Below are 23,412 nucleotides of genomic sequence, written 5' to 3'. Positions count from 1 at the left end.
CCAAATTAGGAGAGGGTAATAAGTTCAGGTGTTGGTGATGCTCTGCCATTCTCTCCTATTGTGCCTGCATGTGCCTGTCCCCTCCTGTCTGGATAAGCCAATTGTTGCCACGTGCCTCCACCCTTTTGGCCAGTTTTCCTTTGACAAAACTCTGGTGTGGTGGGAGTCAGTTGATGCTCTGTCCATATTAGGATGGACCATCCACTACAAAAAGGGTAAATCAACCATGGCCTTGACACCAGATACAACAAAGACCAACCTAGAGGTAAGTATTCAATCTGCTGCTACTAAGAGGAGCAGACAAACAGGTGGATAGATAGATAGATAGATAGATAGATAGATAGATAGATAGATAGATAGACAGGTAGATTGATCAAATTAGATGGAAGAGGATAGATAGATACTGTAGATAGACAGACAGATAGATTGATCAAGTTAGATGGAAGAGGATAGCCAGAATGATAGCTAAATGGATCAACAGACATTTGGGTAGTGGATACAGAGGCATAACTGACTACACATCCTAAGTGAGAGACAGACATACAGCATTCTGTACAAGGACTCAGGGTGTACCTGCAGCGCTGCTGCTGTAACACTGTTGGATCTGAATGCTTCTTGTCTGTTCACTTACAGCAATTGACATCATATCTGGGTAACAGATCAACTAAAGGCTTGACCAAAACAAGGTGAGATTTACACATGAAAATATCACTAAAAAAATAGTTAAGTCAAGTTTATTTATACAGCGCATGTCATACACAGGGATAAATCAGTGTGCACATGCAATAATGGGTTTTACAAGCAAGTATTTCTTCTGAAACTTGAGAGGTCTGAAGGGTGTGTACTATTCAACTATGTCTGATAGGTAATTTTTGTCCCATTCCATTTAGTGATTCATAAACGAGCAATCATGTGAGTGGAAGCTAATGTAGAGACAGACTGTAGGTGTTGGGATAGAGTGTTTACTTATTTGTTAACGAGAGCCCTAACTAATGTATTTTGTGTCACCTGAAACAGTTGGATGGATTTTTGATGTGTTTGATATCAGAACTCTCAGTTTGCCAGTGTTTTTGAAGTAGCAAAAAGCTGATTTGATTATTGCTTTTATGTCTCAAGGACATTGATTAAGTTGTTTGATATATTGAGGACCAGAGAACAAGAGGACCAGTCAGTAGGGGAAAGGGCCATGTAGGCCTACATTTGGGAGTCATAAGCATAGCTATGAGGAAATCTAATTGTTCTTGAAGATTTGCTGCTGATGTTAACAAAGAAGCTCCTCTGCTGTATGTGTAATTGGAGCCAACTGATAACTTTACCTGTAAATCCAACTCAGTGTTGGTGTAGCAATATGCTACATTAAGGCTGCATTTAGACTGCAGATCGGATATGCTCAATTCCGATTTTGTGCTCATTCGATTTTTTTGATTGCATGTTTACATCTACTTTCGCCAGTGACCCAAATCCGATCATGTGTGTTTACATTTGCCAGACACTTGAAATGGTCCGCATGGCATGGGCTAAAAGTTTCTTGTAGGCGAGAACCAGCACAATTGTAACACTTTTTTATTTTCTCAGTTCAAACTAGCTTTACACAAAGACGATAGACTTGAGAGCAGTGAAACTTGACCAGAACAGAGTCATACATCTCTACTCCATGAAAGTTGAAACAGAATGTAACAAATATGTTGCAGTTTGTTAATAACTTAACTTAACAGTGACATGTAGGCCTAGCCTGGAAAACCAGCGCCAACTGCTGGACGGCAAAATGTTTTGCCTGCATTTGGGTCTGGCCTCGGTCCATTGAACATTTTGAAAACACTGCCCTGAATCTGGCAGATGGCAACTAAACCAATCACAACGCAGAGATGTGTTTTGAACCAACGCGGGCGGGGCAGAGGGCTCTGGGGCGGGGTTTTGAGGGAGCGTTGGCCTATAGGCACAGACACGGTTTGAAAGACAACGGGTTGTGCTCACCAACAATGTTCCGTTGTATCCATTGATCGAGGCCAGACTAAATTAGACATCCAATCCATTTAGGCTGGTTTATCAGGCTAATGTAGGCCTACCTTTGTTCCAACCTACGCAGCCATAAAAAAAAGTGCGGTAGGCCTAGGCTACAGTTGTAACAGTGCTAAAAAATCGTGAATCCTATAACATATTTTAACACAAAACACTGCTGGCTTAAACAAAGAACATCTGTTTTCATATATAATCAACAAAAAAAGGTCCAAATGTATGACTTAAGCTAGTTGTATGAGTGATTAGCCATTGCAAACCATACGGTATTATGCTAGCTCACAATAACCTTTAAATAGGCTTATTTTGGTCATGTCGACTTGATAAAACCTGTTAATATAGTTGATGAACTGCTTATTTCTTACATGTCAGAAGCAATTGGTCCAACACTGATATTTGAAGTTGCTGCAGGCGCGTAGGAACCGGGGGGCCGGGACACCCGCAATGTTGGACGAAAAAAAAACGCTGCAAAGTACAGACGTTGTTGATTGCTTAGGCTCAATTATATCCTCCTGAGTTACGGCCCCATAACTATAGCTATCAGTGCGCATCGGAGGTCTTTCACATTGTGTTTTAAGAATGTTTCCCGAAACGAAGCCCGTCTCAATAATGCAGCATGGAGCACTTTCTCACCTTGAGTGCCTAAAGCTGCTGAAGGCTATCTCGCAGTCCATGTCTTTAATATACTACCTTCTTTCATTATTTTCGAAAAAGTTAAGAGGATAGCCTACTGTGGGCGAATACAGTAGCCTAGTCTACGATAGCCTAAATAAGTTTTGGTCTTTGGTCTTACAGACGGCTGGTGTTTTTTTTAATGTAGTCACTTGCAAAATCGGACGTGCAAATAGCCTATCTTACCTGGATTTAATATAGCAAGTCCACACTTTGTTCATCCTATATTATATGCTTTTAAAATTAAATATGTAACAATTTGCCTCTTATTATAATCAAGAGTAGGCCTACACACTGTCACGACGCATGGTTACAGGCGGATATGAGCAACCGCATTGAAGGCCTCGGTTGACTTAAGATAAACGGGCAGAATGATTACAAACTACGTCATACAACAATCTAACAAATGAATACACACAAATGAATTATGAATAGGCCTACACACTGTAATGTGTCACAAATTAAGCAATGAGTTCGTGGCCACCTAGCGCGCAACTTACGCACTGAGGTGAAGGCTATAATAACACAAAGCTTCGTAAAGCACAAACAAACAAAGTTCAGTGTCCATAAGTCCAAACAATAAGCATAAGAATCCGACAGTCCAAAACGTCAACGAGATCTCCCAGACACGAAAAACAATGCTTATCTCAGTTTGTTGAGTAGTCGTTCCAACACTGATGTGCAACGCAATCTCAGCTTTCGCGTTTGTTATAGCTGTATTCCAATGAGAAAAATCCACAAGGAAGGGGTCACGGCAATGCAGCATACAGTAATCTCCTAACCACGTAACTTTGTTGAGTTGTCTGCATACAGGTAACAATAGCCACAGCTCCCCGCGCCTCCATTTAAACTTATGGCAAACCCATTCATTCGTGCCTGAAACGCGCGTCCATCTGTCAGTTGACATAAGATTTACAGAAGGCATATGAAAAGTCAAGAAGAAACATTTTCATTTAAGCAACGTTTATGCAACCATGTGAAAAGGTGATTTTGCAACCGTTACAAACGTGCTGCGGGGAAGCGTTTTCAGGGAAGAAATGTGTTCTGAATATGTGCAGATGTTCAGTTCCAAAAATAGGTGATCAAAGAAGAAGACTGAAATACATATCTTCAAAGCTGCATCTTACAGAGCACCATTAAAACTTCAACAATAGGTTTTTGTGTCTTGTGTGACTTATAATTCGCCCCCTTTATTTATTAATATATTAAAAAAATCAGACCATAATCTTGTCCCCCCCCCCCAATGCTAACTACGTTCCTACGCGCCTGAGTTGCTGTATTATCTTTCATTGGGTGTCATAAAAATAATCCATAACTCGCAATCATAATTGCTCGCACAATAAAATCAGTTAATTTTGCCAGAGACGGGTGTTACAACTAACTCTTTTACTGTCTATGCAACTAACCCGAACAGGTCTAGGTCATGTTTTTTTATTTTCATTTAATTGCATTTGCTGTGACTATATAGCCTACATCAAATGGCACTCATGTTAACTTAAAGCAGATCTAGGGACTGACGAAATGAATGGCATGTGATAGAAGTCTACACATTCAAATTTCACGAAGCAAAGTTAAACAAACAGAACTGCAGTTGCAGCCTACAAATCGCGATGCTTGAATTTGGCACTTTTTTGCTTAATATCTCTGGTTGTAGGCTATTTACAGTAGACTCCATTCATATTTGGATATAGGCCTACGATTGTAGATAAGTAGGTAGGTAGGCTACAAATGTTTTATTCTCAATACATGGTCTACGGAAACATAATAGTCTATCAAAGTATCAAGGGCAACTTTTAACACGCTCCGCCAGCGCGCCCACTTGGAATTGTAACCTAATGTCACCAGGCGCAAAATTGTCACAGATTAATGACGTGTGGGACGCATTGCACTGGAATATCCGATTTGTCTGTTTAGACTGTAGACACATGCACACAAATCCGATCCATATCTGATTTAAAACCAAATACGAAAGGGGCCTGTATCCGATCTGAGGAGATCGGAATTCATGTGTTTTTTTTCTGTTTACACTGTCGTGGCACAGATCGGATACGTGCCACATGAGAGCAAAACATCGGATTTGGGTCACTTCAAACTGGCAGTCTAAACGCAGCCTAAGGCATCAATGATGTGCCAGTGGTAGAGGGCAGACTGATGCTTTGCCGTCAGCTGTTTGCTGACTGACCTTGGCTATAACAAACACACGTTAGTCTTTGATGTAGGCCATATTTTGGCACCCCTGACCTCATGAGGACACTCATAAACAACTGGGGAATTTCAGATGGAGTTATATGCCATATAGAGCACTGACAAATGTATTACATTAATCTTAATATCCTTTACTATTTATTATTACCATAATCACCATTATTTTGTCATGCATTTGCTGCTGACTTTAATAGCATTATCTACATCAAAACCAGATAGCTAAATGTGCACACCCTTTTCATAAAACAGACTGATCAGTCCAACTTACTATTACTAAATCCAACATACGTATGAGCAGGTGTTAATATTTTTTTATATATATATATATATCCAATTGCAAGATACTTTTGAACAAAGTGTGTCATTTTAATTCTAATATATTTAACCAATCTGTAACTGGTTAAGCAAGGCCATCTCTGTGTGAGTATCCTTTCATGGACAGAAGACTTGACATTAAAATGATGGACCTCCTCCCCCAGTGATGTTGAAACCTATCACCCTGTAAAACCAAAGGCATGCATAAAAGCACAAGAAAAAAAATATACAGAGGTAGTGAATACTAAGAAAAAGACTGAACCTTTCACGTATGCTTCCAAATCATCATTCCTGTCCATTTCTGACCATCAACTCCGAAACCAGTTTCTTTCTTGGCAAAAAAACAACATACACTGCAGCTTTAACACTACTGAATAGCCAGTTGCCCCCACCTTTCCATTGAAACCAAACTGAGGTGCAAAGGCTATTTTTGCCAGAACCCTTATAAGAGAGTTGCTTGTTGTATATAAGAGAGAAAGTTGTGGATGCTCACAGTCCAGGTCACAATTACATCACACACAGGTAAGACAATGAAGAAAACTAAAGTAATGAAATCCTAATTTGCCCTAAAACTCTAAGAGCTTTACGATCCAACAGTTCATAGTGATTCTTTGATCATTATAGTGCTTAGTCTGAAAAATTGCATTTAAGGGCTTGCTGGGTAAACTGTTTCTGTTCTTATGAATTTCAGGGCAACAGCAAATATTCAAAAGGAGGGTGAACATCAAAGGTACTGTAGTTGGTTTTATAACTTGTGTCAAGATTACACATGTACTTCATGTCAAACTCTTCATTAGAAGCTTAAAGATGCCCTGAGATCTGACTAAGCATACAAACTAGGAAATACAACATGCTTAACTTACTTAAACTTTGATCTTGCTATCTCAAACACACGTTAGACTTTTCATTAGAGTTTAAGTGATGTAATGAAGTGATGTTTTTTTTCAAAGGCTAAATCATGGGAGATGCGTTGATGAAAGAGTTTGGGGTGGCAGCCCCATTTCTGAGGAAGTCAGATATGGAGCGTCTGGAGGCCCAGACTCGTCCCTTTGACATTAAGAGGGCCTGCTTCGTGACAGACCCTGAGGTTGAATTTGTGAAGGGAGTGGTCCAAAGCAGAGACGGTGACAAAGTCACTGTTCTTACGGAGTTCGATAAGGTAATGTTCGGCAAATACATCTTAAACTCATTTCAAAGTTTTTACTTACTGACCTTACTGAATCCTTACCTTTTCCATTTAGGTATTCTTTTTAATTTGACAGCTCACTTACTTACAGTTTACTATATAAATGCAATTTTGCCAATTAGTTTGTATGTTTCTCAGACTGGATTGAGTTGAGCTGCTTAGATTTATAACAAAACATGTTACACAAAGATGAAGGAGAGAATTCTCTAAAGAGACTGATTCTGTTTCTATTACACAGACTGTCACTGTGAAAGAGGACAATGTCCACCAACAGAATCCGCCAAAGTTCGATAAAATTGAGGACATGGCGATGTTCACCTTCCTGCATGAGCCTGCTGTGCTGTTTAACCTCAAAGAGCGTTACGCAGCCTGGATGATCTACGTGAGTACAAACCCGAGGCTCAGTCCCATAGTAGCAAAAACAACTGACCAAACTTACCTTACTTTCTTTCTGTAAACTTACTCTGTTGCATCATTTGCTTACATTGGTCATAATCAATTGAATGTTTATTTGTACAGACCTACTCTGGGTTGTTCTGTGTCACTGTCAATCCCTACAAGTGGTTGCCAGTGTACAATCAGGAAGTTGTGGAAGCTTATAGAGGAAAGAAAAGATCTGAAGCCCCTCCCCACATCTTCTCCATCTCTGACAATGCCTACCAGTACATGCTGACAGGTAAAGATCTTTCGTTAAAGCAACCGACTTAGCACTAAATGGGTATACAGTATGTTGATAATGTATAAAATTGTCATTATCAATTCATCTTTTTAAAAAATAAATTTCACGAATTCATGAATATAACATATGTTCTTGGTTTTATATTAACATTTCATGCTTGTACATTACACAGACAGAGAGAACCAGTCTGTCCTTATCACGTGAGTATACTGTAATACAGTCTTTGATTCTATGGGCCCTATCATGATAGGTTCATATAGATGATCATATAGATTATTATATTCATCACAACACAAAGCTTATTGCTATCGTAGACTCAAGTTTTTCGTCATGCCCGTCTCTTTTACTGAACAACGGTAAAGGTTGTGGTAATTAATGACCTTAGGAGGGATCTAAAAATTACGTACACTCATTGTACACTACCTAAAACACATTCACTACTGACCAAGGGAAACCTGGTCAGAAATCTGTGGCGAGTTGTTTATATGTTATTTTAAGAGCACATCATCAACATTGATATGGGCGGGAGCTCAACGCAGCCTGCTTCTCTCATCCACAGGAATGCGCATCAGCGCACGTCCATTGAAAACATAAATTACATAATTACAATCGGAAACATAATTATAATAAAGATATTATGAAATACATATCACAATTAGTACTTATCAACCATCATTTGCAAATTGGTAATGACGGATAAAAGTGATTACGCGAGAGGCACATATGAAGCACAGCTGAAGAGGCACTGTCATGAGATGTAATCATGCAACTCCTCTGCAGGATGTCCTCGGGTTTTTTTAATTCAGTCATTCGAACATTATTGAGTAAAGTATGAGAACTGCTTGCTGTTAAAGGAAATTACAGATGTCACTCTCATTGGTTTAAAGGATGTTATGCCCAAAACACACCAATGATGATGATGATAAGACCCACCTTCTTGCGCCCGGACGTTTGACAATGTTTCATAACTATACCACACCCAATGTGGACTGGACAACCAAAAACATTTGTTAAAACTTTTCACCAGTCACCATGCATTTTAGACTGTCATGATAGGGCCCCTAATGTTTTTGGTAACTTGTTGATCAGGGAGTGAACCTTTACATACTTTCGTTTTCACCAACAGCGGAGAATCTGGTGCTGGAAAGACAGTTAACACCAAAAGAGTCATCCAGTACTTTGCTAGCATTGCAGCAGCAGCCCCTTCAAAGAAGGACCCCAGTTTGGAGAAAAAGGTAAATCACCTCACTGTGTCAGTAGTGTCAGTAGTAAATCATACTCGATTTGGATTTTACGTTACCTTTGAAATCACAGGTCCAGCTTAACCAATCACATTGATCAGTGATTCCTAATGCTATTTCCTAATTCGCCTAACCTCTACAAACTGCTAATAAACAACACTCGGCAATCAGGAAATTATGTATTTACCTTTCCTGTATAAATTCACGTATTCTTCAAATTGCAACTTGTAGATGTTTGCAGGTATGACTGTTACCTTTTACCACGGCCACTTCTGATTTCAAAACTAACTAAACTAAACTAAAACTAAAACTCTAGTTGTTGATTAACCTGCCATCCTGGTGGCTGAGGAATACACATTGACAGGAGCCAAACTAGTATCTTCTCAGTAAAATGAAAATGCGCAGAGATACTGCTGGGGCCAGGCGAGTCTCCAAGACTCCATTCTAAAGATGAATTGATACAGTATATTCTGTATTTTTTCCCCAGGGCACATTGGAAGATCAAATCATCCAGTGTAACCCTGCTCTGGAGGCTTTTGGCAATGCCAAGACCATCAGAAATGACAACTCCTCCCGATTCGTAAGCCCTCTATTGATTTTCAACTCGAAATCCACTCTTGTGAATTCCAACTCAAAATCCACTCTTCTATCACTGCCATACTGTATTTAATTTTGATGTGTCACCCATGCTAGGGTAAATTCATCCGTATCCACTTCGGTGTGAATGGCAAGCTATCCTCAGCAGATATTGAGACCTGTAAGTATACAGTATAAGCCCTCTTTGACCGTCTTCATCTGTGGAGACCAAAGCAATAGCTTGAAATGTATAATTACTCTTCAATCCCCCAGATCTGCTGGAGAAGTCCCGGGTCACTTTTCAGCTCAAGGCTGAGAGAGACTACCACATCTTCTACCAGATCCTGTCCCAACAGAAACCGGAGCTGCTGGGTGAGAAATGCATACATCTCCAGGCATTTGAGTGCATGAAAGAGAAATAAAGGCCTGTGTCCACCAATCACGTTTTTTGCACCGACAGCAGCTATTTTCAATACAAATTCTAGGAATTTCAGCATTCACAATGCTCAGCGCCCTCACTGGTAAAACGCAGTCGCCGCTGACTGTATTTAAATCTGTTCAACTTTTAGAACAGCAATGGACTTGTCAATGTCACTTGTTCTCTCTGGACGGCCAATCATGATTGAAGAGGGGGAAACCTCATAACCTCACAACAAACACTGAGAGTGCAGAGCAAAGCGCTGTTAAAAGGTGGTTGAGGGCACTGTCAGCACAAAAACATGATTGTTGGACACAGGGTCTAATTAATAAATATTTTCCTTAGCTCAGTTATAGTAGCTTTACTTGGCCTATGGTCTTGCTTTCTTCAGAGATGCTGTTGATCACCGCCAACCCTTATGACTACGCGTTCATCTCCCAAGGACAGACACAAGTAGCCTCTATTGTTGATGCTGATGAGCTGATGGCTACTGATGTGCGTAGGCCTGCTTTCACTTTCCCATATACATATACAGGGGGGGGGGGGGGGGGTTCTTTGACTTAAGTTACTTAATGGAATATTTGTTTTGTGACAGGATGCCTTTGATGTGCTGGGCTTTTCTCAAGAGGAGAAAAACGGTATTTACAAGCTGACTGGTTCCATTATGCACTATGGCAACATGAAGTTCAAGAACAAGCAGAGAGAGGAGCAGGCAGAGGCTGATGGCACTGAGGGTGTGTATACATTTTGCATGTTGGATGTTATTCCCACTTATTACACCACTCTTCATAATGCTGAAGAATGCTCCATTCACTTGAATGGGCCTTCCCAACATTCGGAGGTCTGTTATTTCTGAATAACTGACTGTTGCTAAGTATAACAGACCGCTGTTAAGGAAGTTCCCAAGTAGTCCGGTCACCGGCGGAACTTCATTCAAAAGTGAAAGCAATCGGTTGATCAGCTGCGTTCTAAAGAATGTTTGATTCAGGTTCAGCTTGTGTTGCAAACTATTTGTTTCTAAGCAAAAGCCACGATGAAACCGTAATAAATAATGTACAGTCATATCATGTAGAGTATACTTTTTCGCTTTGGCAAGTGTAATAAGCGGGATAATGTAAAGAACGCCGTATTATCGGGAAAATCCGCCGGCGCACCGGGGTCCTGTTTGTGCTGTCGGGACATATTTTCCCGATAATGACCAGCGTTCTATGCATTATCCCTACATATTATGGTTAAATATGGGTAGATAACTGTAACTGTGCGGTTTTAATGCCAGATGCCGACAAAGTCGCTTACCTCATGGGCCTGAACTCTGCTGACCTCATCAAGGGTCTGTGTCACCCAAGGGTCAAAGTAGGAAACGAGTGGGTCACCAAAGGACAGAATGTAAATCAGGTAATATCAGAATTCAGAATCAGAGCTCTTGTGATATTATAGCATTATAAGCATTATACATATTAATAGTAGCTAACTACACTGAGTCACTAATACTGTATGTTGTACAAGGTATAGCTATCAAAGGTACACTATGCAAGATTTTTACCTTAAATAACAGGGCTGTTATAAACCCATGCCTGTTGGTGTTTAATTATATCATTAATTAAGCGGTCAAACCTCATCCATTGGCATTTTTCATGTTATTCATTTCCCCTTCATCCTTACTGTAGGTGTACTACTCTATCGGAGCCCTGTCCAAGTCAGTGTATGAGAAGATGTTCAACTGGATGGTTGTCAAGATCAACCTAACCTTGGACACCAAACAGGCTCGCCAGCACTATATTGGTGTGCTGGATATTGCTGGATTTGAGATCTTTGATGTAAAGCTAAGACAAACACTATCATTTTAAGCAAAATATATAATATTAACACCAGAGAGGGTTAAAGCGGATCTATGTTAACACAATCCCAATTGTCTTTCAGTTCAACACCTTTGAACAACTGTGCATCAACTTCACTAATGAGAAGCTGCAGCAGTTCTTCAACCACCACATGTTTGTGCTGGAGCAAGAGGAGTACAAGAAGGAGGGCATTGAGTGGACGTTCATTGACTTCGGCATGGACTTGGCTGCTTGCATAGAGCTCATTGAGAAAGTGAGTGATCACGATCATTACATTATTTTATTACTAGTTTGGTTTTACATAGATGACTCCATAGCTTGTATTTAATAATAATAATAATAATAATAATAAAAATAATGTGTAAGTTTTCATATTCTTTTCTAGCCCATGGGTATCATGTCCATCCTTGAAGAGGAGTGCATGTTCCCCAAGGCCAGTGATGCAACATTCAAAGCTAAGCTTTATGACAACCATTTGGGCAAAAATGCCTGCTTCCAGAAGCCAAGGATTGTCAAGGGCAGACCAGAGGCCCATTTCTCCCTGGTTCACTATGCTGGCACTGTTGATTATAACATTGGCAACTGGCTGGTGAAGAACAAAGACCCTCTCAATGAGACCGTGGTCGGACTATTTCAGAAGTCAACTCTTAAGATGTTGTGTGCTCTCTTCGCCAACTATGCTGGTGCAGACTCAGGTATTCTCTTGATATTTTCCTAACTAATCCTGTGACATTAATGAATTAACAAGATTGTGTGAAGAGCTGATGGAGATGTGATATTTTAATAGTCCAAGAGGCTGGTGGAAAGAAGAAGAAAGGTTCCTCTTTCCAGACTGTATCTGCACTTCACAGGGTAAGTGTGACAGGTTAAATTAATATACTAAAGTGAAGGCATTTAATAGTACCACATATCTTTCTTTTAAGTATAGATCAATGGGTCAACTGGGATTAATGGGTCAACTGTAATTCTGCACAGTCCTACTGATATTTGTTGTAATTGTCTGAACAACAGGAGAATCTGAACAAGCTTATGACCAACTTGAGATCAACTCACCCCCACTTTGTGCGCTGCATCATCCCCAACGAGACCAAGACTCCTGGGGCCATGGAGAATCCTCTGGTCATGCACCAGCTGCGCTGTAACGGTGTGCTGGAAGGCATCAGGATCTGCAGAAAGGGCTTCCCCAACAGGATCCAGTATGCAGACTTCAAACAGAGGTAAAATATGTTTTAGCATACATTTCTCATAACAATATTGAGAGAACATGTCTATATCAGGACTATTTTAAACTCTTTAGATACCGTATCCTGAATCCTGCAGCTATCCCTGAGGGACAGTTCATTGACCCCAAGAAAGGAGCAGAGAAACTGCTTGGATCCCTGGATATTGACCATGAGCAGTACAGATTCGGACACACTAAGGTGCTTTACAGTAGCCTGACGACGTCATACTCAATTCTTATCAGAATATGAGTCTGAAACTGCTCCATTCAGCTGCGATTATTGGGCGTGATTCAACCGATACAGTGCGGGGGGGATAGCTCTGCACTCATTGGATAGACCAAACCAAACAGAACAAGTTATTGGCTGTCAGTATCTGCGAAATCTAAGACAGAAATATGTAGCAGGGTAGGCTATGGAAAACATCCTCCTTCGTTTTTAAAAATAATTCCTTCAAACTGTATGCAATGAACAGCTGGGGAAGTGTGTCGTTAACCCAACGAGCAAACAGACATTTTTAAACAAACGGGAACAACATCACCCAAACATGCTGTTTTAACTGGGTGAAAGTGAAACTGAAGTTTTCCCACATATCCTCGTTGGTCTAAGCGTTCAGAAATAGTTGTGCGAATCCGTGATAAAAGCTCCGTTTCAATAGCTAAGATAAACGAAAGGCCAAACTGCATGAACAAATTATGCATTCATAGCCATAGCGTTTCTGTTGCAATCAAAATCAACCTAAGCGAACATGGTCTCACACCCAACTCGTTGAACGAGGACGCATGCAGCCGTGAACGTCACTGCTGTTCATATGTCAATCATCACGTAAAGCCCGCCCTGTGAAATGTGATTGGTCCGAGCAGAAGTGTATCTCGAATAGTAGCAGCTGAACGGAGCAGTGCCAGACCGAAGTTCCCTGCAGAAAAAGAATGGAGGCGGGGCTAAACTTCGGTCTGGCATCCAGGCTAGCTTTACAGTACAATGTTCATGAACCTTCAATGTTAAAGTAAAAACGGTGACACTTTCTGAGGTATCTTTTCTAAAAGGTGTCATCAGTTCAATTTCATATTGATTGTAAATGGACAAGCACAGGACTGATTAACACATGTGACATTTTCATAAACCATGCAGGCTAAGCACAATGTAGTTGGTGGTTCGGGTTGGAAACCCCACAAAGATCAAATTAATATCGCTTAAAAAGTGTTAAAGAGCTTTTGGGTCATAAACAACTGGGCTGCTGGCAGAGTTTGCAATGTCTTTGACATACAGTATTTTATGCAGCTTTCTAAAACTCTAAAATGCATGTTAAGTCTCATAACATTCTAATTCCAAACAAAACTGTTGATTCAAAGGTGTTCTTCAAAGCTGGTCTCCTGGGTGTCCTTGAGGAGATGAGAGACGACCGTCTTGCTCTAATCATCACTGGTTTGCAATCAAGATCAAGAGGCATGCTGGCAAGAATTGAATACCAGAAGATGGTTGAACGCAGGTAAATAGGTTTACTGATTGAATGAAGGATGTCATTCCACAAAAATGTACACAGAGCAAGCAAGTAACAGTGGTTTAATAATCATTCAAATGATCAAGAAACTATTCTTCATATCAGGTATGCAGGTGAAGTAATTTGAGAATTTGATAGTCTTTTTTTTTTTTTACCTAAATTCCATTTATTCATTGCAATTATTTTCTGTAAGCAACACATTGTTTAATCAACATGTGTTATATATGAAAGTGTGACCACTTAAACACTCAACATGTTTTTGAAATTCTCTGTTTAGAGACAATGAATAATATCATCTGTGTTCCTCTTCATTGCACATTTTCCCCCCTTTCAAATCATCAGGGATGCCCTTCTTGTCATTCAGTGGAACGTCCGTGCATTCATGGGGGTCAAGAATTGGCCCTGGATGAAAATGTACTTCAAGATCAAGCCCCTGCTGAAGTCTGCTGAGTCTGAGAAAGAGATGGCAAACATGAAGGAAGAATTCCTGAAGCTGAAGGAGGCCTATGCCAAATCTGAGGCTCGTAGGAAAGAGCTGGAGGAGAAAATGGTTTCGATTCTCCAAGAGAAAAATGACCTCCAACTTCAAGTCCAGACTGTGAGTATAGTCTACAATTTAACCAGCGACTATTTATTAGTCAAAGTGAAATTGTAAAGTTATATATTAATGAAAGATCGACCTATATCCACGAAATATCCAAAAGCATATACAAATCTGCATGTCTACTTTTATCTGTACCTTCAATCTATCAATCTACAATACTTCATTACAGGAACAAGACAGTCTTTGTGATGCTGAGGAACGATGTGAAGGTCTGATCAAGAGCAAGATCCAACTTGAGGCCAAATCCAAGGAGCTGGCTGAGAGACTGGAAGATGAAGAGGAGATGAATTCAGAGCTCACTGCAAAGAAGAGGAAATTGGAGGATGAGTGCTCTGAGCTAAAGAAGGATATTGATGATCTGGAGCTCACTCTAGCTAAAGTAGAGAAAGAGAAACATGCCACTGAGAATAAGGTTAGCAGAACTAAAAATCTGTCTAATCACCAAGGAAAATGTTACTAATCAAGTCAAGTAATTAAGTAATCAAGTAATAATTTGACAATGGTCGACTTTACTTTTAGGTTAAAAATCTGACTGAAGAGATGGCAGCACTGGATGAAATCATTGCCAAGCTGACCAAGGAGAAGAAAGCACTGCAGGAGGCTCATCAGCAAACGCTGGATGACCTTCAGAGTGAGGAGGACAAAGTCAACACTCTGACCAAGGCCAAAACCAAGCTGGAACAGCAAGTTGATGATGTAGGCAATAAAAACAAGAGGCATCTATTTTTCACTGCATGAAATTGATAGACACTTACACAATTCCTTTTTTCCCCCGTCCGAAATAGCTTGAAGGGTCCCTGGAACAGGAAAAGAAACTCAGGATGGATCTTGAGAGAGCTAAGAGGAAGCTTGAGGGTGACTTAAAGTTGACCCAAGAAAGTCTTATGGACTTGGAGAATGACAAACAGCAGCTAGAAGAGCGGCTGAAGAAGTATGTACAAACCAGACAATCACATATATTAAGTAACAAAAACAGAGAAAACATGTATTCCATTGATATTTTCATTGGCTGTTTCAATACAGGAAAGACTTTGAGATCAGTCAACTTAATAGCAAGATTGAAGATGAACAAGCTATGAGTGCCCAGCTCCAGAAGAAACTAAAGGAGCTGCAGGTAAATGAAGATAAAAAACTATTAAGAAATAAAATATAACATTTAGTGAAAACATATGTATATCTATCACAGAATTAAATACAAATAAAATACACTTCCTATTTTACTATCCTTAGGCTCGCATTGAGGAGCTGGAGGAAGAGTTAGAGGCTGAGAGAGCTGCCCGAGCCAAAGTGGAGAAGCAGCGGGCAGACCTGGCCAGAGAGCTGGAGGAGATCAGTGAGAGGCTGGAGGAGGCTGGAGGTGCCACTGCTGCCCAGATTGAGATGAACAAGAAGAGGGAGGCTGAGTTCCAGAAGCTGCGCAGAGACCTTGAGGAGTCCACTCTGCAACATGAGGCCACTGCCTCCACACTGAGGAAGAAGCACGCAGACAGTGTCGCTGACCTCGGGGAGCAGATTGACAACCTTCAGAGAGTGAAGCAAAAGCTTGAGAAGGAGAAGAGTGAGCTCCGTCTGGAGTTGGACGATATTGTCTCCAACATGGAGCAGGTCTCCAAGGCCAAGGTTTGAATAAAATGTATAAAAGAAAGAACCTGTATAATGGGTCTCACTGAATTCTCTATATCGACAACAGTTTTCAGGAAATAGTACAACAGTACAACATTATGTATTATTTTGTCAGACAAACTTGGAGAAGATGTGCAGAACACTGGAGGACCAGATGACTGAATACAGAACGAAGGCTGAGGAAGGCCAGCGCTCCATCAATGACCTCACCATGCAGAAAGCCAAGCTTCAAACTGAAAATGGTAAGTCAAATTGGAAAAACAACTTATTGATTTAATACATGTATCAAGAAAAAAAGAAGAAAAGAAGCATTACAATTGAAATATGTATATTCTGTTCATCAAGGTGAGTTTGCAAGACAGTTGGAAGAGAAAGACTCACTTGTTTCTCAACTGACAAGAGGCAAACAGTCCTACACGCAGCAGGCTGAGGATCTTAAGAGGCAACTTGAGGAGGAAGTGAAGGTATTGATTACTTGCAGAAAGAATCTTTCAATTATCACCAGACTAAGCTCAAACTTTTAAGATTGAACATTAGTCTGGGAAGTCTGTGCTATGTTTCTACTGTACAAGAGGCATGATCAATGGGCATAATTCAAATTACTCTGTACACATCTGGATAGTCCTTCAACCAATTACACCAATGATCCAGGAGTGCCTGGTAGATGAGCTAGTTTGTGATTGGTTCCATCAAATGTGGACAGGAAGCAGGATAGATAAATGTGTAGGTTTCCAGCCTGAGCTGCAGGGCGAAATCCAATCGGCGACAGAGCAGGCTCGGTTTTCCCAGTCTAATCTTATCCTATCCACAGGCCAAGAATGCACTAGCCCATGCAGTGCAGTCTGCTCGCCACGACTCTGACCTCCTGAGGGAGCAGTATGAGGAGGAGCAGGAGGCCAAGGCTGAGCTGCAGCGCAGTCTCTCCAAGGCCAACTCTGAGGTGGCTCAGTGGAGAACCAAGTACGAGACTGATGCCATACAGAGGACTGAGGAGCTGGAAGATGCCAAGTAAGGCCCTGGGGAACTGAGTCTATATGAATTGTTTAAAACCATTGCTTTGACATGTCACTCACTTCCAATAATTTTTTCCTCAGGAAAAAGCTGGCTCAACGTCTGCAAGATGCAGAGGAAGCTGTGGAGGCTGTCAATGCCAAATGCTCCTCCCTGGAGAAAACTAAGCATAGACTGCAGAATGAGATTGAAGATCTCATGGTAGATGTGGAGAGATCCAATGCTGCTGCTGCTGCTCTAGACAAGAGACAAAGAAACTTTGATAAGGTAAGAAAACAGTGAAATGATCAAAAACACCATGGCCAATATTCCTTCACATGATTATCAGATTTCACCTAAAGATTTTCGCCTGAACAGGTCTTATCTGAGTGGAAGCAGAAGTATGAGGAGTCCCAGACTGAGCTGGAGAGCTCCCAGAAAGAGTCCAGATCTCTTGGCACTGAGCTCTTCAAACTCAAGAACTCTTATGAGGAATCTTTGGATCACCTTGAGACCATGAAGAGGGAGAACAAAAATCTCCAAGGTCTGTTTGATGCTCCCTTAAAGGGATATTCCGCCATTTTTGGAAATACGCTCATTTTCCACCTCCCCTCGAGCAAAACAATCGATATTTACCTTGTTCTCGTTCATCCAGCCATTCTGTGAGTCTGGCGATACAACTTTTAGCTTCAGCCTAGCATAGATCATTGAATCGGATTAGACCATTAGCTTCTCGCCTGCTAGCTTCATGTTTAAAAGTGACTAAGATTTCTGGTAATTTTCTCATTGAAAACGTGTCTCCTCTCAAGTTAGAAAGTGCAATAAGACCAACTGAAAATGAAACCTGGCGTTTTTCTAGGCTGATTTGACATGGAACTACACTCTCATCTGGTGTAATAATCAAGGCAACTTGCACACTACTGGCACTACTACTGCTTGTTGTCTATGGGGACTATTTTCAGATGCTGCATACGATATCACTACGCCTATGGTACGTTTGCAAGTTGCCTCGATTCTTACGCCAGATGAGAGTGTAGTTCCATGTCAAATCAGCCTAGAAAAACGCCAGGTTTCATTTTCAGTTGGTCTTATTGCACTTTCTAACTTGAGAGGAGACACGTTTTAAATGGGAAAATTACCAGAAATCTTAGTCACTTTTAAACATGAAGCTAGCAGGCGAGAAGCTAATGGTCTAATCCGATTCAATGATCTATGCTAGGCTGAAGCTAAAATGTATCGCCAGACTCACAGAATGGCTGGATGAACGAGAACAAGGTAAATATCGATTGTTTTGCTCGAGGGGAGGTGGAAAATGAGCGTATTTCCAAAAATGGCGGAATATCCCTTTAAGACAAAACTTATTTAATTGTCAAAGTGACACCACACAACTAACTAATCTTCATCTGCTTTCCAGAGGAAATTTCTGATCTCACTGAGCAACTTGGTGAGACTGGAAAGAGCATTCATGAGCTTGAGAAGGCCAGGAAGACACTTGAGCAAGAGAAAGCAGAGATCCAGACTGCCCTAGAGGAAGCTGAGGTACTGTACAATTATACAGATCAAAATGATCAGACAACTAGTTTCCCTCATTCAAAGGTATCATAGGATGCTTGTTTTTTACAGAAATATATAACTAAGTAGATTATTATGTTCCTATATCTCCATAGGGTACCCTTGAACATGAGGAGGGTAAGATTCTCAGAGCTCAGCTGGAGTTCAATCAGGTCAAAGCTGACATTGAGCGCAAACTTACCGAGAAGGATGAGGAGATGGAGCAGGCCAAGAGGAACCAGCAGAGAGTGGTGGACACCCTGCAGAGCTCCCTGGAGTCTGAGACTCGCAGCAGGAATGAGGCTCTTAGAGTGAAGAAGAAGATGGAGGGAGACCTAAATGAGATGGAGATCCAGCTCAGCCAGGCCAACAGGCAGGCAGCTGAGGCCCAGAAGCAGCTCAAGGGTCTCCATGGACATATGAAGGTAAAACCAGAGAGGGTTAAAGCGGAGCGAGAGGCGCAAACGTTCGATCATTTCCGCATTCTGTCTTCACAAAGGGGAGGGGGGCTAAATCCCCCTTTAAGCAGACCTGTTAACATTCGAACTGAACTGCTTGCCAATCTGACAGAGATCGATATCCCACTATGACGTCTTTACGACACACCTCTATAAGCAGACAGGAACTGTTCTAATTTTTCTTCCATAGAGATGCATTATGTTGCTCTATCTTGTCAGTAATTAAGGATCTTTGGTAAAACATTGCAGCACAGAGCTCCGTAATCCCATTGACAGTAAAGAGATCACTAACTGCATTGGTGTGCATTCCTAAATTCCTAAAATTCCTAAACTTGACGTAACAGTGGCACAGACGTAACTCGTAACTCGTTGTGAAGTTTAAATGAACTGTCACCTTGCATCCAAGTTGTAAAATTCAGACGTTCAGACGTTCAGAAGAACACAGTAACATTTAGCATATGATGGAGGTGGCTTTTAGCTAGTTGGGTGGCAGTAGGCTAAGAAAAATAGTGATCTTTCAAAGTTAACGTTCATCAGAATCAAATATTCTAGAACAGAGCGCTCTGTTCTAGAATCTTTGATCAGAATCCTGAGATATGCCAGCTTGACAACGGGAGAGAACTAACGACTGGCTTTTGGCCGTAGCAACCATCCATTTAGAACTACTGTAGTAAATGCAGCTTAAGAAACTAGTTGAGGCCCCGGCAGTGGCGCGACTGGCTGGGGCACCTGCACTGCACGCCGGGTTCGATTCCCGCCCCGTGGTCCTTTCCGGATCCCACCCCAACGCTCTCTCCCATTCACTTCCTGTCTCTCTTTGCTGTCCTATCATTAAAGGCATAAAAGCCCAAAAAATATACTTAAAAAAAAAAAAAAAAAAAAGAAACTAGTTGAAATGTGTCTGGGGAAATTAGTTCTACAAACAAGACAGTTCTAGCGATTAAAACATTTAAAGTATCACCGGAAACGAACACAATGCAAGTGGCAACAGTGGAATATGCGGGATAATGGACTTCACGCCGTTCGGTTAAACAAAGTTAATGCACTTTTCTATCACCATCTAGAACGTGCATTAACTTTGTATAACCGAACGGCGTGTCGTCCATTATCCCTTACTTAAGATCACAAATTTATTTGGTATTGTTTTAAGTATGCAATTCTAGCACTCTCTCCTAGCACTCTCTCAAAAAATCATTTTGACTTAATTTCAGAAGACTTTCACTTATTTTAAGGCGTCTTCATCAAGACAAATTTACTTACTGCACTGGCAGATAAATGTGCCTATTTACAACAAATTTACTTACTGCATTGGCAGATCAATTTGCTTGTTTTCATGAAGAATTGACTTAAAATAAGTAAAACTTTCCTTGGTGAGTCTGTTTTTGTAGTGAAAACAATACCAACTAGTTTTTTTTTTAAAATCTTGATATAGGATTAAAACACTTGGTTAGATTTTATTAAACAAGCAATTTTTTGCAGTGTATTCACTTACTGATAGTTGTGCATGTAGTAAGGTATCTTAAAATAATTCGTATTACTGTAGGCTATATTCCATCCATCTTGTCTGAAAAAGCAATCTTGAATAGCTGAACACAATCAAACAAGATATAACTGCAACAAGGTTAGGCTGTAACCTTTAACAATCTGGGGAATACATGTTTTCATTTTTAACATGTGTACATTGCAGGATGCCCAACTGCAGCTGGATGACGCTCTACGTAATAATGATGATCTCAAAGAGAACACTGCTATTGTGGAGAGACGCAGCAATCTGCTGCAGGCTGAATTGGATGAGCTCAGGTCCCTGGTGGAGCAGACTGAGAGAGGCCGGAAACTGGCTGAACAGGAGCTGCTGGACGTCAGTGAGAGGGTGCAGCTGCTGCACTCTCAGGTAAAATCTTAAATATAGTGTTTTTCAGATTTATTCATATTGGTGAGATTATTTCACAATGTGAACATTTCTGTCTTGCCACATAGAACACCAGCCTGCTGAACCAGAAGAAGAAGCTGGAGGCTGATACATCACAGTTGTCGAATGAAGTAGAGGAGGCTGTGCAGGAGTGCAGGAATGCAGAGGAAAAGGCCAAGAAGGCCATCACTGATGCTGCCATGATGGCAGAGGAGCTGAAGAAGGAGCAGGACACCAGTGCTCACCTGGAGCGCATGAAGAAGAACATGGAGCAGACCATCAAGGACCTGCAGCACCGTCTGGATGAAGCTGAACAAATCGCCATGAAGGGTGGCAAGAAGCAGATCCAGAAGCTGGAGTCCAGGGTAAATGCTGTGTTTTTGTAATAATCAGTGCACAACTCCATATAATTACAGGTAGACATATCACCATTTGTTCAACATTTGCTTTATTTGTCTACTTTTAGGTGAGAGAGCTGGAAAGTGAGGTGGAAGTGGAGCAACGGAAGGCCGGTGATTCTGTAAAAGGAATCCGTAAATATGAGCGCCGCATCAAGGAGCTCACCTATCAGGTATATTAAATTATACCATATCAAGAAGACGTTTTTTAATACATAATGCTTAATGCTGAAATTCACCCACCTCTCCAATCTGTAGACTGAGGAGGACAAAAAGAATTTGCATCGTCTTCAGGATCTGGTGGACAAACTGCAGCTGAAGGTCAAATCCTACAAGAGAACATCAGAGGAGGCTGTAAGTGACATTCTCTTCTCCTTAGTGTTTCCTTCTCCTTATTTTATCTGTCATCAAAGTTGTTTAATCAATTAACTGCTGAATATGCAAATACACAATACATTTAATGCAAATCATGTGCACATTTCAGGAAGAGCAGGCCAATAGCAACATGGGCAAGTTCCGCAAGCTGCAGCATGAGCTGGATGAGGCTGAGGAGAGAGCTGATATAGCTGAGTCTCAGGTCAACAAGATAAGAGCCAAGAGCCGTGATACAGGTGGCAAGGTGAGAGCAACAGATGCCACTGTATTGAATATGAATATATGATTGTCATGACCAATACATTACTATAAAATATTGCACTATACTTTTACCCTTTAGCATTACTAGGTTCTCTCATAATGTTTAAAATCATTCACCATCATTACGGCTCAAAATTGGCCGTAGCCATAATTGAAATGCTGGAAAAACATCAAAGTAGTCGGCAGATTAATAGTAGTTCATTTTGACCCCTGACAATTATATTTATCCACATGTTGCTGACAATATTTTTTTTGCAGAAAGGACACGATGAAGAGTGAAGCTCTCATGATGGACATGTCTAAAAAGTTCTTTTTTGCCGTGTTTTAGCTTTTAGAATGGAATGCATTCCAATACAATCACTTCAAAAGTGTTTCTGTTGTTTGTATGTTCATGATAAACTTGCATGTAAAATTCATCAAGAACCCCACTTATACATTCACAACAGATATGCTCACACAGCAGATTAACTGGTCTAAATAAACAGAGTTCCATAGAATCTCATACAATAAACCTAATTACTTTTAAAATATGAACTCTATCTGCCTGATACAGGACTTGACTTAAAATATCACTTCATCAGTACAAAATACACTATAAACAAGTAAAAAAAAAAAAAAATCTATTTTGCATTTTTTTTTGTATAAGGAGACCTAGCACTCTCTTGTAAGATGATTTTGGCTTAATTTAGTACAAAGACGACGAAATAACCAGACATGCAAAAAAGCAGAAAATGCAATACAGTGTATAGACAGGTTGTGCATAGACATGACAAGAAAAATAGTGCAGTCTAACCACATTTTTTTTTTTAAATCACCATTGTGACTAAGAAGCAACCTGGGGACCACTGTTATGGGATGTGAGGTGTGCATAATGATTCCCTGCCCACAGTGAAGCTACAGTGTTGGATACATGGTCAGGGACCACCTGCAATACCTTCACAGACCACCAGAGCACTGCAGTGCAGTACACTAGTACAACTGGTAGAAAACTCTAGAGACTACAGAATCTCTACTTGATGAATTTTCACCATTGGTTCAAAGCTTGATGAATATTTATCCATTTACTGAACAACTGTTAAATAAATACCTGGGATATTAGTGTTATTACTTAAATAACTAATTTGTCATCATAGATAAGTAAATAAATACATATTCTGGCTGCCTATTAATCATCATCAATTCATCAATCTATTTTATTACTTTTATTAATACTGAAGGCTCAGAATCTCAACCATTGCTTCAATCATAAGATTTGTATAGACCCGTTCAACTGCATAAACAAACATGTGTGTGGCCATTTTCAGTGGCACATAAAACAACATTGAGCCAATGGTAACTTGGGAGCAAACAGCAAAAAAAGATTTAAAGTAAATTGG

General features: G+C 40.6%; 1 protein-coding gene and 1 long non-coding RNA gene across 3 annotated transcripts in view; one reads left to right on the top strand and one right to left on the bottom strand.

Moving 5' to 3' along the window:
• The window catches only part of LOC134065848 (uncharacterized), a 42,303-nt gene that overhangs the window by 8,639 nt on the left and 10,252 nt on the right, over positions 1-23,412 (bottom strand). For both annotated transcript variants that reach the window (XR_009936331.1, XR_009936330.1), the window contains exons 5-6: positions 21,644-21,729; positions 12,200-12,351 (exon numbers count right to left, since the gene is read on the bottom strand). This is a non-coding gene — a long non-coding RNA (uncharacterized LOC134065848). The remainder of the gene's footprint in view (positions 1-12,199; positions 12,352-21,643; positions 21,730-23,412) is intronic.
• Positions 224-22,407, top strand: LOC134065837 (myosin-7-like). The gene is made up of 40 exons (XM_062520930.1): positions 224-265; positions 634-686; positions 5,900-5,938; positions 6,159-6,367; positions 6,633-6,776; positions 6,914-7,070; positions 7,246-7,273; positions 8,200-8,308; positions 8,802-8,894; positions 9,008-9,071; positions 9,164-9,262; positions 9,700-9,803; positions 9,904-10,042; positions 10,585-10,703; positions 10,976-11,125; positions 11,229-11,399; positions 11,532-11,841; positions 11,934-11,998; positions 12,158-12,363; positions 12,444-12,567; positions 13,719-13,855; positions 14,210-14,465; positions 14,641-14,883; positions 14,991-15,167; positions 15,257-15,402; positions 15,495-15,585; positions 15,702-16,091; positions 16,210-16,336; positions 16,440-16,558; positions 16,906-17,102; positions 17,189-17,372; positions 17,463-17,628; positions 18,499-18,623; positions 18,752-19,060; positions 20,781-20,984; positions 21,071-21,367; positions 21,469-21,573; positions 21,659-21,754; positions 21,885-22,019; positions 22,295-22,407. Exons 4-40 carry the CDS (start codon positions 6,167-6,169, stop codon positions 22,313-22,315), a joined length of 5,808 nt encoding a protein of 1,935 aa, XP_062376914.1. The 5' UTR covers positions 224-265; positions 634-686; positions 5,900-5,938; positions 6,159-6,166; the 3' UTR covers positions 22,316-22,407.

The sequence above is a fragment of the Sardina pilchardus genome, chromosome 19 (genome assembly GCF_963854185.1).
Source record: "Sardina pilchardus chromosome 19, fSarPil1.1, whole genome shotgun sequence".
NCBI lineage: Eukaryota > Metazoa > Chordata > Actinopteri > Clupeiformes > Clupeidae > Sardina > Sardina pilchardus.
The sequence above is the reverse complement of the archived record's forward strand: the minus strand, read 5'-3'. Positions and strand labels throughout refer to the sequence as shown.